The following is a 16,372-nucleotide window of genomic DNA, read 5'->3' as shown; positions in this document are numbered from 1 at the left end:
GCCAGCGGGCATAGAAGTCGGCTTCTAATTGGTATTTCACCGCACACTGCAGCGGAGGAGGCAGCGCATGCAACAAATAATCTGCTCACATGATGATCATGTTCTCTCACCTTCAGCGGAGAAAGTTTAGTGGTAAATACCGGTAGGTCACAGTTCAGCTCAAATTTTATTTGATTTCATGTACAGGCCAGAACTGGCATGCAATGTGCTCTGCTGCGCTGAGAGGGAGGCGCGGCTCTCCCCATAGACAAGCAATCGTGTGGGGGGCTGTAGCCAACTCATTAAAATAAATGGTTTAAATAAACAATTTCATACTATTTACAATCTTTGCTGAGCAATATTTTTGTACAAAAATAATTAAAGCAGGTCCCAAACTGCCGCAGGTCCCATATTGACGCGGGGTCTGGCTACATATTTTGTCAATTAACGCCCGGGCTAATAATTGGTATTTTACGGTATGTGCAATAAGCTTTCAGTGTGTGTTCCACCGGCGCACAAAGGCGCATGGCCAAAACACGCCGAAATAAAATCAGAAATTAATTCCACTCTGCAAAGGATATCACATTTCAAATTACTGGCTATAGCATTGTTGTCAGAGAAGCTAGTATTAAAATCTGGCTGCAATACCTCATTATTTGGGCTATATAAATAGAAAATTGATTGATTGTTGGTTGATTGATTGACTTTGATGTCTCCAAAATACATATAGGCCTACATCGTGATCATTTAATGACTTTACAATGCTTACAGTAGCCTAATATATTACATGTTCTTTTAAAACATAGGCTACATCATTTAAGAAAGTAAACTGTCGGCATATTTCTAAATATAGGTCTATTCCAATATGTTCTGCATGTAAAAATACAACAACAAAAAATCCCAATTTTCCGGGAAACGGGAAATGGGTTGGATGGCATTTCCCGGGAATCCCGTTTCCCGGGATTAAACCCTAGCGTACAGCAAGGGCTTTGATGCCCAACCAAAAACTTTGCTTTAGAGTTGCATGCTCTGTTATTAGCTGAGCATTAAAACACAGTCACATATTTGATCATTGGCCCTTTGTGTTTGAGGAGATCCAGACTGACAGGGCATCTATGGAGACGGCCTTTATCCTCTGTGTGTGTGAGGGGGTGGCAGAAGGCAGGATGGCTTCTGTTACCCCAGTACTCACAGAAGGTGCTTAAATGTTTTTATCCACACAAAATAATTCACTTCCTGTTCATTCATGCTTCACTGTTGCTATAGCTACAGGCCATCTTGACTTTACAGCATCCTGACTCTGTTTTAGGGTTAGCTCATAGTCATGCAAAAAAATGTGTCCATCCCTTCAGTATTTGCACATATGTATCCTGTACAAAAACAGGGGGGGGGATCTCACATTTGCCTCATGCACAAGGTCTTTCACACTGAAAATGAAATTCAATAAATATGAAAATGAAAAGAGGAATTACAATTAAGTTGAATAGAGTACTGCAGGAATGAGTCAGAAGTAGCAAATCGCTGCCATGTTGGTTCGTAAGGGAAAATGCTATGTCATTTTAGAATGGGGATTTCGGTTAAATGCATAAAATAAGGTCTGTGGTTAACAAAGGTTTATGGGAGTGGAAATGTTGTCCCGCTGAACACAAATGTCCACTCCCACTCTCAACCACTCCCACTCTCAACCACTCCCACTCTCAACCACTCCCACTCTCAACCACTCCCACTCTCAACCACTCCCACTCTCAACCACTCCCACTCTCAACCACTCCCACTCTCAACCACTCCCACTCTCAACCACTCCCACTCTCAACCACTCCCACTCTCAACCACTCCCACTCTCAACCACTCCCACTCTCAACCACTCCCACTCTCAACCACTCCCACTCTCAACCACTCCCACTCTCAACCACTCCCATAAGTTTGTGCTAACCACAAACTTTATTTCATGCATTTAACAGAAATGCCCCCTTACGAACCACCATGGCGGCAATTTCTGGTTAAGCCTACAAAAATACTTCATCCCTGCAGTGCTCTATTAAATAATTAGTTTAAATTAAATTTAAGTGGCGGGGATCTCAGATTTACCTGATGTAAATGCTGCAAAAATGATGCTTTTGAATGTCTGTCCTGTAAGCTGCTTTTATGTGTGTGTGTGTGTGTGTGTGTGTGTGTGTGTGTGTGTGTGTGTGTGTGTGTGTGTGTGTGTGTGTGCGCGCGCGCGCGCGCGCGCGCGTGCGTGTGTGTGAGTGAAACTGCCTTGCCTTCTTGGCCAGGACTCCTTGGAAGAAGAGATCTTGTATCTCAATGAGACCTTCCTGGATAAATAAAGGATAAAGAAAGAAAGAAGAAGCATCTAGTTTGTGATCAAGAAACATGGAAAACCTGCCGATCTGTGCCAAAGTGTGATTGTCTCGTCTCTTGTGCCTTTGTCCTCTGAAGCACAGTGAACGCTAATGACTTGGGCCAAGGCTCAGGCTCCTGTTCGGCCTCCAACGGTGTGGACAACCAGGCACCTTTGGAGTCCTCCAGCCCAGCCCACCGCCCTGTGGTCAATGGAGACGCCACGCCCAACTCCACCCCGGCCCACCAACCCCTGGACAGCGACACGGAGAGCAGGACTGGTGAGTAGGATCTTAAGATTTGATTACACAATGTGGGAGTTTGGAATGAGAGGAGTTGACCTTTGCCGTAAACTCCGGATTAGGGTTTAATCCCAGGAACCGCCATCCAACCCATTTCCCGTTTCCCGGAAAATTAGGGCTTTGGTAGGGCTGTGAATCTTCACTGGGCTCACGATTCGATTTGATTACGATTCAGAGGGCTACGATTCGATTCGATTACGATTATCGATGCATCTCGATGCATCTTAAATCGATTCATCACTTTTTTTCCCCAATACATGATTTATTTTTTCTCACTTTCTTTTTTCTCACTGTGTGGCTACTTTTAAAATAAAAGTGCATTTGGAATTGCATTGTATTATGATCCATAATTAAAATAAACAACTGCATGTACTTCCATTATATTTTATTTGATTATTTATTATTATAATCTTTTTAAATAATCGATTTTTGACATTTGTGAATCAATGCAGATTTGTGCACACATCCGCATCGCGATGCATCTTATAATCGATTATTTTTGACACCCCTAGTGCACGGGTGTGTGTGTGTGTCGCTCACTAAATTTTATTGCATCAGTGATGTCACAATGCCTCCTTGTATGTGTGTGCCCCATTATGATATCACTGATGACATCATCAGTGTGTGTGTGCCCCCCTATGACATCACTGATCAGTCTTGTCACAATGCCTGTGTGTGTGTGTGTGTGTGTGTGTGTGTGTGTGTGTGTGTGCGCGCGCGCGCGCGTGTGTGAGACATCACTTTTGACAGCATCACTGATGTTATCATCACTGACGACATCACACCATTAGCTAATTAGCCTAATTAAAAAATCTGACTGTCAGGTCACCGACATGGGTGCCCTTTACATACCCTGCAGGTGTCAGCCGGATCACACGAAAAACGGCATCGCTGTGGCCGAACACAGAACTTGAAACAAACAGACAGAGCCCACATACTCAATTGTATATATAGATAGATGTGTCTGATAAGCGATATGCTCGGGTCAAAGCTTGAATCATGCGGATTGCCCTCAAGAGGTTATGTGTGTGTACATCGTCCCAGCTGGTTTTCACTGTGCAGAGTGGCCTGCTGCTGTACTGTAATGAGGAATTACTAAGTTTTACAGCAAATGTCACGACTTTCACCTGGATTCCTTCAAGAACACAGCTAATTTCCAATATATATTGATTTTCAGCAGAAAAGTGTTGAGTATCTCTTTAAGAGAGGCCTGTAAACTGCGCTGCGGGTCCCATGGAACAGCAGAGCAGAACACTAGATTAATTTTCATTAAGAGAGGCCTGGCTGTAATCTCTGCTGCTGTCAGCACCTCTGTCAAAAACTCCCTGGGGACAAAGAGGGAAGAGAGAAAGCACAGAGTGCAGTATGCTGTGGAGGGCAGGCAGGGCAGCAGTAGTACATGGACGAAGCTAAACTTGACTAGAGAATATGAACTACATGTATGCAATATACATGGACGAAGCTAAACTTGACTAGAGAATATGAACTACATGTATGCAATATACATGGACGAAGCTAAACTTGACTAGAGAATATGAACTACATGTATGCAATATACATGGACGAAGCTAAACTTGACTAGAGAATATGAACTACATGTATGCAATATACATGGACGAAGCTAAACTTGACTAGAGAATATGAACTACATGTATGCAATATACATGGACAAAGCTAAACTTGACTAGAGAATATGAACTACATGTATGCAATATACATGGACGAAGCTAAACTTGACTAGAGAATATGAACTACATGTATGCAATATACATGGACGAAGCTAAACTTGACTAGAGAATATGAACTACATGTATGCAATATACATGGACGAAGCTAAACTTGACTAGAGAATATGAACTACATGTATGCAATATACAGTACATGGACGAAGCTAAACTTGACTAGAGAATATGAACTACATGTATGCATTATACATGGACGAAGCTAAACTTGACTAGAGAATATGAACTACATGTATGCTATATACATGGACGAAGCTAAAATTGACTAGAGAATATGAACTACCGTACATGTATGCAGTATGCACAGACTCTGCCAAATAACAGTTGGCTGCATTGAACTCAGGACAGGAGTAGGGCTGGGTATCGGTTCAAATTTCGTCACAAGGTTCCGAATCGATTTATCACGATTTGATTAGATTCAATATCGATTCGATTCAATCAATATCGATTCGGTTAGTGATACTAAAACATATTTTTTGAGCTGTAACCTGAATTACATGACTGTCAATTATGTAACATATCAATACTGGTATTAATATTGACATTTGACAGCAAATTAATATGAAATATCAGTACTTAATGGCTGAAGCTGTTGAAAATGGCAAGGACCATCCCCCTCCCAGAATGTTGACAGTATTGCATCTTTCAAAAATATGCTGTGGGCAGAAATTCAAAAATTCAAAATGAGTGTTTAGTTACTCTTTAAGTTCAAATAAAAAAATAGCTTGGATATGAAAAAGATTCTCAGAACAAAAGCTGTAAATTGTACTAGGAACTCTAACCTGGTGCATCATAAAAAAAGATTACATTAAGAATTCACCCCAAAGCAGTTACAAAATACAAATATACTTTTTATGTTATTTTTGTCATGACCATTTGGCCCACATTCAACAAGTGTTGCAGTGTAAACTACAGCCCTGAACAACACAATACTGTGCTAGTTATGTGCTGCAAGTTTTTTTTTCTATGTGCTGCAAGATGTACAGACTCTCCAGTCAGCATCAGTGTGAAGCAGAGTGACTGACACCACCAGTGCTTTCTTTAGTAATGGGAATAGAGGGAATACTCTGATAACTGCTTTACGGTTCACTGTGGCGACTGGGAGACTGCAGGATACAGGGATGCAAACTAGTCACCTTTAGGTGACAGTCACCTTTTTCATCCTAAAATAGGGGGATTTCTGAATGGTTTTATGTCTGCCCTGGTATCTGTCACCTTTTTTCCACTACTCATGACTTTGCATCCCTGAGGATATCAAAGGTTCATGTAAACAGCTTAATCCTAATAAGACCTTAACTGGAGTACAGCCAATCCATTATCCATTATTATTGACTATTCTGGTGACACCACCATACTGACTCCTAAACATCATCACAGTTAGTGAGAGTGCCTACCTATCATTTTATTAAAGGCATCATCACAGTTAGTGAGAGTGCCTACCTATCATTTTATTAAAGGCATCATCACAGTTAGTGAGAGTGCCTACCTATCATTTTATTAAAGGCATCATCACAGTTAGTGAGAGTGCCTACCTATCATTTTATTAAAGGCATCATCACAGTTAGTGAGAGTGCCTACCTATCATTTTATTAAAGGCATCATCACAGTTAGTGAGAGTGCCTACCTATCATTTGATTAAAGGCATCATCACAGTTAGTGAGAGTGCCTACCTATCATTTTATTAAAGGCATCATCACAGTTAGTGAGAGTGCCTACCTATCATTTTATTAAAGGCATCATCACAGTTAGTGAGAGTGCCTACCTATCATTTTATTAAAGGCATCATCACAGTTAGTGAGAGTGCCTACCTATCCTTTTATTAAAGGTGCATATAATAACGAGTACAGATTAAAATGCCTGCATGTCATTAGGTTGTGCCAAGTCTGGTGCGTAACCGTTGTCTTTCTCTGTGTCGCCTGCAGTCAACGGGGACTCCTGTGACGCTGCTCTCGGCCCCCCCTCTGCTACACCAGACGCCGCACTGCCCCCTGCAGACGACCATGAGGACTGTAGCCAAGACGCCCCCCTGCCGGACTCTGGCGCGGCGGCAGATAGCACAACTCCAGCCCTGACCACCTCTTCCTCCACACCGGCTACAGCCTCCTCTTCTGCTGCTAAGCCTAATGACGCTGCTGCTGCTGACCCCTCCACCTCCCCTGCCCAGGCAGCCACCACCACAGCCTCCTCGTTGTCCACCTCCTCGCCTGCCCAGGAAGCCACCACCACCACCACCACAGCCTCCTCGCTGTCCTCCTCCTCCACAGTGCCGGGAGAGGCAGCGACTGCAGCAGGCGATAGCAGCGGAGTGGCAGCTACAGATGGGGCCAAGCCCAGGCAGCAGGCCCCCAATGCTGGAGCAGATCCTCTGCCACCAGGGTAAAAAAAACATCCCCGGGAATAAGGGAGGAAGGATAAATGAAAGGGAGGGAGTGGAAGGAAGGAAGGAAGGAGGGAGGGATAAAAAGGAGGGACAAAGTACCAACTTCGAGCTACTATCAATAGTGGAGCTAACTAGATTTCGGTCACTATTAAAGGAATAGTTCACCCAAAAATGAAGATTTTGTCATCTACTCAGTGCTACTTAGTATTCACCCTAATGCCAAATGAAACGCAGGTTAAATGTGTTAGTCCATAACACTGAGGGAGGTTGCCAGCACAACTTGGTCGCAGTCTTCTGTAGGGATGGGCATTTCTAGCAAAAACACTCGTCGAAATTCGCTGGGCCAAAGTCGACTTTTCGTCGGAATTCGCCCACCCCTAAAAAAAAAATCAAGTCAAATTTTACATGGTCTCCCCTGATTCTAAGTATACTTGAATCGCTTGTTTTGACCAAGTAAAACAATTTTTTATAAGCATTTTACGCAAGGCCTATGGAAAAATGAACGGTGGATGAAATCTCATGGACAGGGAGAGGGGGTCACTTTGGCACCCTGAGCCTATGTTAGCCATTAGCAACGTTAGCATTAGCTTAGCGTCGAGATGGGCCAGGGAACAGTAGACAGAATATCAGCTTTTCTTCATGCAGTAACAAGCCTTGAAACCTTTTCCTTGTGGCTGAGTGCTGCTGTAATATAGACAATTTAAGACCATTTCTACTACATTTCTAGCGTTTCTAGAGCTACTGGGTGCTGCTCACTGGTGATGCTGCTACTGTCAGCCATTCAGCTCCAGTGCCTGCTGCGCACCAGCAGGTCCTACGGCAACTCACATGGACAAACGTGTCATTCTTAAAAATAAAAAATGAGAAATAATAATTAATTAAACAATTTTCTACTTTCAATAATAAAAGTCGATCTTCATAATAAAAATGATTATTCAAAAATTCTAAATTCGTTGCCCATCCCTAGTCTTCTGTCTTCTTTTTTTAAACTATTCCTTTAAAGGCAAAATGACTGGAAACTAAAGTCAAACTTTCAACATTGGGAAGGGAGAATGTGTGTGTGTGTGTGTGTGTGTGTGTGTGTGTGTGTGTGTGTGTGTGTGTGTGTGCGCGTGTGCGCGTGTGTGTGCGTGTGTGTGTGCGCGCGTGCGTGTGCACACTTTTATGGCATAAAGTCATAGGCGGAGTTTGACTTTTAGCTCTGGGGGGGGGCACTTCTGCAGTAGACACACATTTGCCGGCACGCTTTAAAAATCTGTCCGTTTTACATTTGAAATGTTGCCCGTTTGCCATTTTACGGCTGGCATCATCATGGTCTCTCTCTAATTATTGTTTAATAAGAATGGAAATATAAGAAATATTAGAATATGAGTAGAATTACAGAACATTAATACTCATTATTGTATGTTTAGTAATGTAATGTATATATATAGTGCTTCACTGTTGCTTTTGACCGTGCTCAAAGACACTTTACAAATACAGGATAAAACAACTTTAATAAAGAGAGAAAATATTAAAATAGATGAGAGAGGGAGAGAGAGAGAAATATTATAGGTCAAAAGCAACAGTGAAAAGGGCTTTTTTGGAAAGATGACATAATGAGTATGAAAGACAATGAGTTTTGGCCTGTCAGATGTGAGTGGGGAGGGCATTCCAGAGGGAGGGGGCGGCTGCAGCAAGGCCCTGTCAGAGGCCCCCTGTCACAGCTTTAGCAAAGAGATACCTGTGATTCTTGTCAAAGTGGATATAAATTGTATGATCATATTCAACCACACAGTGAGATGGAGATTTACAAAACATATATATATATTTTTTACTACGACTCGGGGGGGCCCCCCCATTAACTCCGCCCATGCATAAAGTTGCTATGTAGCCAATCAATAAAAGTCTTGATCTAAAGCAGTGTTTCCCAACCAGGGGTACGTGAACCCCTAGGCCCCCATAGGGGTACTTGGAAAGATTGGGGATTACAATTTATTTCCAAAAAAATAATTTCATAGGCCCATTTTGGTAAATTTTAAATTTGAAAACTGTCAGAATTGTATTAAAGGAGGTAATTCAAATGATTTTTATTTTATTTAATAATCAGATGTGTTCGATAGGCCTACTAAAATTTTAATATGATTTTAATAGAACACATTTCGGAGAATCACGACACACGTGAGTGAGGGGGTACTTTGGCATGGCAAAACAGCTCAAGGGGTACATAAGACAAAAAAGGTTGGGAACCGCTGATCTAAAGTGTCAATCTGCTATGCTCTGCAGTAGGCTACTATTTGACAGAGACAGCGAATGCTTACTGTAGGTGTAGCAGAGGGGGAGGGGAAACTAGATTGGGTTTGTATCAGCCGTATTGACTTAATTGAATACAAGAAGAGATAGAATATACCTTAAAAGGAAGTTTGGTTACCTGCTGTGCTAAGTAGTTGGTAGACTAGCAGACAAACGTTTTACCAGCAGTGAGAAAGAAAATATCTGGAGCACACGGTCAAAGTTAAGGCAATTTAATAAGTGCAAGCAGACTAACGTTTCGACACACAAAGTGTCTTCTTCAGAGTAAAAAAACCCCCAGCAGTATTGTACCATATACCAGCATTTAGCAGCTGTTTACATTCCCAATCTGTATGATCATGTCAAGTTAACATGGTGACCTTTGACTGACCTTTGGTCTTTTTTTATGTTGTTGCTGATCTCTTGTCTTTCAGATGGGAGCAGAGGAAAGACCCACATGGGAGAACGTACTACGTAGACCACAATACCAGGACTACCACCTGGGAGAGACCGCAGCCACTACCACCAGGGTCAGTCTCTAGCCGCTTTCACACCGACCTTGAAAGCGGTAAAATACACGGAAAATGTGATCCGCGCCTCCGATGTGAAAGTTGTGAAAGCGGGTTAGTGGATAATTGTGTTACGCCTTTCGTTCCGCCAGTGGACCTAGTCACAGCGCCGGGTTACCCTCCACCCCGCCTCCACCTGAAAGTGTAGGAGCGGCAACACGGAACGGTGCGAATGGTCAGCTCATTCATAAAAATACAGGGGAAACCACCTCATGCAGCAAGAAAGGCATAAGTGAAAGTAAAAAAAGTAGCCTATACAATCATGACTGCAGGGGCGCCAGGAGGAATGCTCCGTGCCTACACTATGAGTAGGCTAAGTAGGTTAGGCTTTATGCTCAAACGATGTTGACATTAGTAGGTCAAATTAACATATATAGTAATTAGTAATAAGCTTCAGAGGACGTATCTTAGGCGTGCATAGCTGTCTGTGGCGAGTTGGTCTGAGGATATTCCCTCTGGAAACCAGCTCCAGAACTGCAATGTGTCTAGCTAGCCAGTTGTGCGTTCCCTTACAAAAACGACTAACATTATAGTAGTCATGTGCATTTACAGTATAGCCTATACTATTCCCCCGACGAACGTTATGCAGACTGCAGCTGTTTGATATGCGGGCGTCGTCTTTCAGAACGGACGCTAATTAGGCTACTTCATGGGAATAATTTGCTTTACAAAAAACTGGAACCAAAAGATAAGAATTAGCCTTGTACCTAATAGGCTACATGATGGTGCATCTGTGATCCATAAAGTCGATCAGATGAATATTGAAAGCCTTGTTACCATGCTGCATGTGGACATCACTTTCGTGTTTTATCACTTTGATGTTCTTAACGACCGCAGCTGCACGTCGTTGGCTTGCGTACATCGCCGATGTTTGGTTGTTGAATGAATTCGTTCATCATGCAGTAGCCTAGGCTACACTAACCTATGAAAATATTCATTTGGGCTAGGAGGAGCTGGGTGGAAATGCCTCCGCTCGCCTTTCAATCCGGGAGGTGTGGATATCACCTGAAAGCACAGCCTAAGACGGGAATGTGGCGGTGCTGCTTGGTTCTGTGTGAAAGCAATTTCTGTGGCGAGGCTGCCGGCTTTGCGGGCCTTCTGAACTGCAATATTGTGCGATCTGTGTGTGAAAGCGGCTTCTCTCTCTCTCTCTGTCTCTCTCTGTCTCACTCACTCACTCACACTCAATACATACCTGAACATGCACAATTGGTAATTTGTTGCACAGCATTTTGAAATATTATACATTTTAGGAAAGTTATTCTAATATTTGCGTAAAATTTGCCACTTTCATCGTCATAATGCAGGGGTCCCCAATAACTTTTGTTTTCACCAAGGGCCACATTTTGCTGAGGGCTGGGGGCCGAATGTGCCGCTGCCCTTTGAGCGTTGGCGCAAGAAATTTGGGGCATTTGAAACCAGATTTAGAGGAATAACTCATTTTAAATGAACAGTTCTGATGTCTTAACCACCAATTTGATCCTTTTCTCACTCACTCCTATGTCACCACATGGAGGCCTTGAAATTCACTTTTTTGACCACCTGCCAATATGGCTGCTAGATTTTAAAGTTACCAGCCAATTAGAATTTCCACTAGTCAAAATATTTTTCTTGAAATAAACCAGAATATGAGTGGGTTAATTTAAGCATCAGTAAATGGACCGGGATTCCCAAAGCCTGTGTTGAGGGTCACACAACAACAAAAATGCACTCTTGAAGCTAAATAAATCCAAAACCAACCAGTTAATTATTTAAATTTTTACTTCAAACTTCCTCAATGTAGAACAGTCATTTCTTACACATGAGATTACTTTTAGCTGTTTAGTCATCAAGATTATTGAAAAATATTCCATATTCCAGACTGAATTGGCCAGAATGACATGAACATTTGGACACTTATTCACTGTTGAACGGTAATTAAGGAACGGTAATTTATACACATGAGAATAATTTTAGCCAGATCTTGCATGTTGCGTACACTGTGTAAAAAAAAAAAAAAAGCAATTCCAGCGTGGGCCACACAACTCTTTCTCTGTCTTTGGGGAACCCTGTCATAATGGTTGAATTCATGACCCCAGACATTGTAAAGACACAGAATGCCATCAACAAAAACGACTGTGTTCAGCTGTCATCCAATTACTTCATGCTGTTTTTACAGGAAGAATTTTAATTGTTGATCCTTAAAATACTGCTTTTGTTTTCACGTGTCTTTTACATCAGTTACAGTATGTGACCAATGATCACAGACCATGGAAAGATGCAGATTTCAGCATCTTAAGAGGAGAAAAGCTGTAGAAAGTCTTAAATGCAGCTTTACTGAAACCTGCAGATACCCTGCAATCTTACAGACTGAGCTGTCAGGTGCACCTGATCACCTCATTCAATGGAAAGGAATTGTTTCAAAATGTCCCCATTCTCTGGGATGGAGTTGTACAATCTCTACAACCCACTTTCCCTGGGGTTGTAGAGATTACTTGCAAAACCCCATTTAATGGGTAGGATTCAGGGGTTTCCCCGGGGTTGTAGAGATTACTTGCAAAACCCCATTTAATGGATAGGATTCTCCATTGGCTCTTCTCTCGACCACACTGCCCACCTCTGCAGGCATGGGGAGGGTCTGCTTGGACCCCTGTGTCCTTAGGTTTAGGCATGGAGGGCGGGAGTGGTTAGGGGTGGGAGAGGTTAGGTTTAGGCATGGGGGGTGGGAGAGGTTTGGGGTGGGAGAGGGAGAGGGTAGGTTTAGGCATGGGGGTGGGAGAGGTTAGGTTTAGGCATGGGGGGTGGGAGAGGTTAGGTTTAGGCATGGGGGGTGGGAGAGGTTAGGGTTAGGGGTGGGAGAGCTTAGGGTTATGGGGTGGGAGACGTTAGGGTCTGGGTTAGGATTAGGCAGACCCTAACCTCAAGTAATCTCTACAACCCCAGAGAAACTGGGTTGTAGAGATTGTACAACTCCACCCCAGAGAATGGGGACATTTTGAAGCAATTCCTTTCCATTCAATGAGGTGATTCATAGTAGATCGGGTGGAGCTGTCCGTGTGTCTTCCTGCCTGGCTCATCCATTTGCTTACCAGCCTGGATTCTGTTTGTCTCTCTGTTTTTCGTCCCACCCCTCCCCATCCATCTGCCAGCTGGGAGCGCCGGGTGGACGACCGGGGCAGGATCTACTATGTGGACCACAACACCCGCACCACCACATGGCAGCGTCCCACCATGGAGTCAGTCCGCAATTTTGAGCAGTGGCAGAGCCAGCGCAGCCAGCTACAGGGAGCTATGCACCAGTTCAACCAGAGATACCTCTACTCCGTAAGGAAGGACATGCCCCCACTACCCCCCCCCCCCCCCCCCCCCTCGGCTATCTTTTTAGTTTGACCATTTTCAAATACATCTGCTGCAGATTGTCTTCTCATGCCCAATAAATTACATGTGAATAATTCACATCATCAACCGCCCATTTTTAACCCCAGAATGGAAAGAGGGACTTAGTGCCTTCACTTAGAGAGAATCTAGTCATTTTAATAGTTCGTTTGACATATGACCCATCTGGCATTTATTCATAGCAGTGAGACTAGAGGGAATTTAAAAGGAAAGCCCTGACAAAAGCATTTAAGTAATCTCTTCTGTTGCGTTCCAAATTTGTGTTTGAATTTCTTCCCCTCCAAGACAGCTAGCAAATTCCCCACAGTCATTATGAAAAGGTGATACTTGGCTACTTTTGGGTTGTCTATAAAATGTAACCTTTGACTTTGTAGCTTTTCTCTTGCTCCCAAACCTTCAGTGATGCATGTCTACCAAAGCACTGATCCAGATGAATTGCTCTGTGGATATCAGAGATGGGGACTTGAACTTGGGACTTGGACTTGAGTCGCACTTAAGTCACCCACACAGTGACTTGAGACTTGACTTGAGACTTGTCCTTCAAAGACTTGAGACTTGACTTGGACTTGAGGTTTGGGACTTGTGAACAATCTTCATTTTTTATTTGTATTTTTTGGGTGCATTAACATTAAGGAAATCTCTACTAATGTCATCCAATCAACTGGACACTAATAGATAAGGAGTGAGGATAATACAGGACATGCTTTAAGTTCCTTAGTTTTAGCTATGCAGTGTTCTAAGCAGACCAGATGGTATGCAGCAGGTTATAGAACGCTCATCCATAAGAGACTTGAGACTTGACTTGGACTTGTGACCAAAGACTTGAGACTTGACTTGGTGGATATGCAGGCTAGCCACAACTGGCAGTTTCCTTGAACCCCTATCAGCCACTGTCTGTCTAAACGCAGGGTCAGAAATGAATGGAGAATCAGGGCAAAAATAGCCTTGAAAATTCATTAAATGCCCATGAAAATAAAATGAAAATGACATCCAGGTGTTGAACTAAGCAGTGCAGGTTTTGCAGGTCAGGACCATGCATGCATGTGTGTGTGTGCACAAAAGTCACGGTTCGGTACGTACCTCGGTTTCGGTGTCACGGTTCGGTACGGGTTCGGTACAACGGGGGGGGGAAAGCAACAAAAAAATTACAAATGTATAAGGTTAGGTTTCTTGTTTATTTTGTACCTGTGGCATTTATTTTGAGAAGACAGTGCCAGTCCTCCACCTAGTGTCATAAATTGGTACAGCATGGCCCTGTAGTGTATTAAACCAGTACACTAACAGTGAACATATAGACTCTCTTGCATTAGGTTATATTTTTATGTAGGGTTGGCTCTACTACTGCATGGGGATGCAGGCAACTAGTCAGTTAAATGTTTAAACATTCACTACCCTCGCTAGTCGGCACCAAAATACTAGTCGGTTAAACTAATATTTAAATAATTGTGGCGTACCATAACAGAGACTTAAGAGACATTCACCTTACTACCGCGGGCCCTTTAAGAGAGAGGGTTTGTGGGCCTCTGGTTTTGCCGTAGTTCCAGGCTAACTCAGTGCGGCTAACTCTTTGCAGTCTCAGCAATCTAAGAGAGACATGTTAGCGAACTCCTTTGACATGTAATGTAAATAGTTGGAGTGTTGGAATAAATCCCAATTGGATACAGCTTTCACCTCCTCTTTCCTGCACACTCCACATTATCATAATAACAATGTGGGTGGGAACTGTTGCGTCTTTACCAGCCACTACAGTCAGAATCAGAATCAGATATCATTTATTCACCATTATGTTATGTAACATATAGGAACTTGTTTTGGCATTAAAGTGCTTAATCTTTTTTCACATAAAAGGGACAAGTGCAAAACAAGACAAATACAGAGGAGAGACGGAGTCCCCCTCCTCTATGCCCGGATGTAAAGTAAACAAACCAGGCGACGCCTGCCATCTCATAAAACCAGCGCAGTTTGGCAGTATTTCATCCAGTGAAATGAAAATATGGTTGTATGTAGGCTGTGTGAGATAAAACTGGCATATAATGTTAACCACTGACTTGACCGACATTCAGCATAGGCATGTGGATGCAAGGAAGGACAATGCTATAGGATTGAACACGTTAGCCACACAAAATAAACAGTGCAAGATGATTTGGATATTTACGATTATGACGAACGGAATTAACGGAGTGTGGATTGACGTATTCGTCGTACCGAACCGTGACGCCCATATTGTGACGTCACGGGACGAATACACGTACCGTGACCCCATTAGTGCGCACGCGTGCGTCCGTGTGTGCGTCTTTCACCAGCTTGGAGCCGCTGCATCTTCTGTCTCCACTCTCACTTCCTTTGTGGGAGGGGCCTAGGCTAAATCTCCTGCTCACATCCCGTGATCAAACACACATAGTCACTTATAGAAGCGGCTGCACTGCTTAAAAATGAGGCCACAAAAGAATGCCCCAATAAAAAAATGTGCACCACCCTGTTCACCTTTTTATTAGCTGAGTTGTCATATTCACATTTGAATGCAACTAATGTCTCACATGGGCCACCCGTAGTCGATTTGTGGGACCCTGTCATTCTGGTTGAGAGACAAATGGAACACCAGAGAATAACCCGAGTACACGACCTGAAGCAGTAGAAAATGTGGCACCACGTAGCCAGTAGTAGAAGAAAATGCTGACACCACACAAACCACTGCATCAACAAAGTGGGGGAAACCACAGCATCCTCTTCTGTAGTCCGGCTACCAGTTTCAAGGAGTGGGAAAGAAGTGTGGGATGTGTGGTGTCAAACAAACCTTACTGATGCAAATTGAGTGATTTATTTGCCAATGTACAGTGCAAGTGCATTATTTCAATATTCAACAGAATTGCCCCCAGACAAGCCCAAATGCCCCTAAAAATCTGATTAAGGGGTCAAAATATCCCAATGGAAAATAAGTGTATTTCTTATCCCTCTCATAGGGATACACCCAGGGAAGTGTAGTGTTGTGATTGAGTGCTTTAAATTCTTTCAAAAGATAATTGCTGGCCATTTATGAAGCTCAGTCGTTATCATCCCGTCAGCCCAAAGCACTCTCATCACCCAATACTCCAGAAGTGTAAATGGAGCAAACATCTGGCCTGGTGACCAAAGCTCAGGGAGAATGGCAAAAAATCTCTTCAAAGATCATTTGGTCACAGGTCTGATGTCTGCAATCACCGGTAAATTGCTTTGAGATTTCTTTGCCGTCTATAATAACTCAAATATTGGATGCATTGTAGTGATCTAAACCCCTTCTTTTATCTTGAGCTCACTAATAGACAACATCAACATTCTAAATTGACGCTAACTTACGTTGCAGTGTTTGCTAATACAATAGCTGGCAGGAAATAAACTAGAGTCTAAACTTTTTCCCCTCTCCCCTGAATGGCA

General features: G+C 43.0%; 1 protein-coding gene across 1 annotated transcript in view; it reads left to right on the top strand.

Moving 5' to 3' along the window:
* The window catches only part of wwp1 (WW domain containing E3 ubiquitin protein ligase 1), a 103,127-nt gene that overhangs the window by 62,989 nt on the left and 23,766 nt on the right, over positions 1-16,372 (top strand). Inside the window, exons 8-11 of the mRNA XM_083632040.1 lie at positions 2,422-2,603; positions 6,289-6,742; positions 9,452-9,547; positions 12,715-12,889. Of these exons, the coding sequence (XP_083488166.1) occupies positions 2,422-2,603; positions 6,289-6,742; positions 9,452-9,547; positions 12,715-12,889 (907 nt within the window). The remainder of the gene's footprint in view (positions 1-2,421; positions 2,604-6,288; positions 6,743-9,451; positions 9,548-12,714; positions 12,890-16,372) is intronic.

Source organism: Poromitra crassiceps (genome assembly GCF_964638095.1).
Source record: "Poromitra crassiceps genome assembly, chromosome: 2".
Lineage (NCBI taxonomy): Eukaryota > Metazoa > Chordata > Actinopteri > Beryciformes > Melamphaidae > Poromitra > Poromitra crassiceps.
The sequence above is the reverse complement of the archived record's forward strand: the minus strand, read 5'-3'. Positions and strand labels throughout refer to the sequence as shown.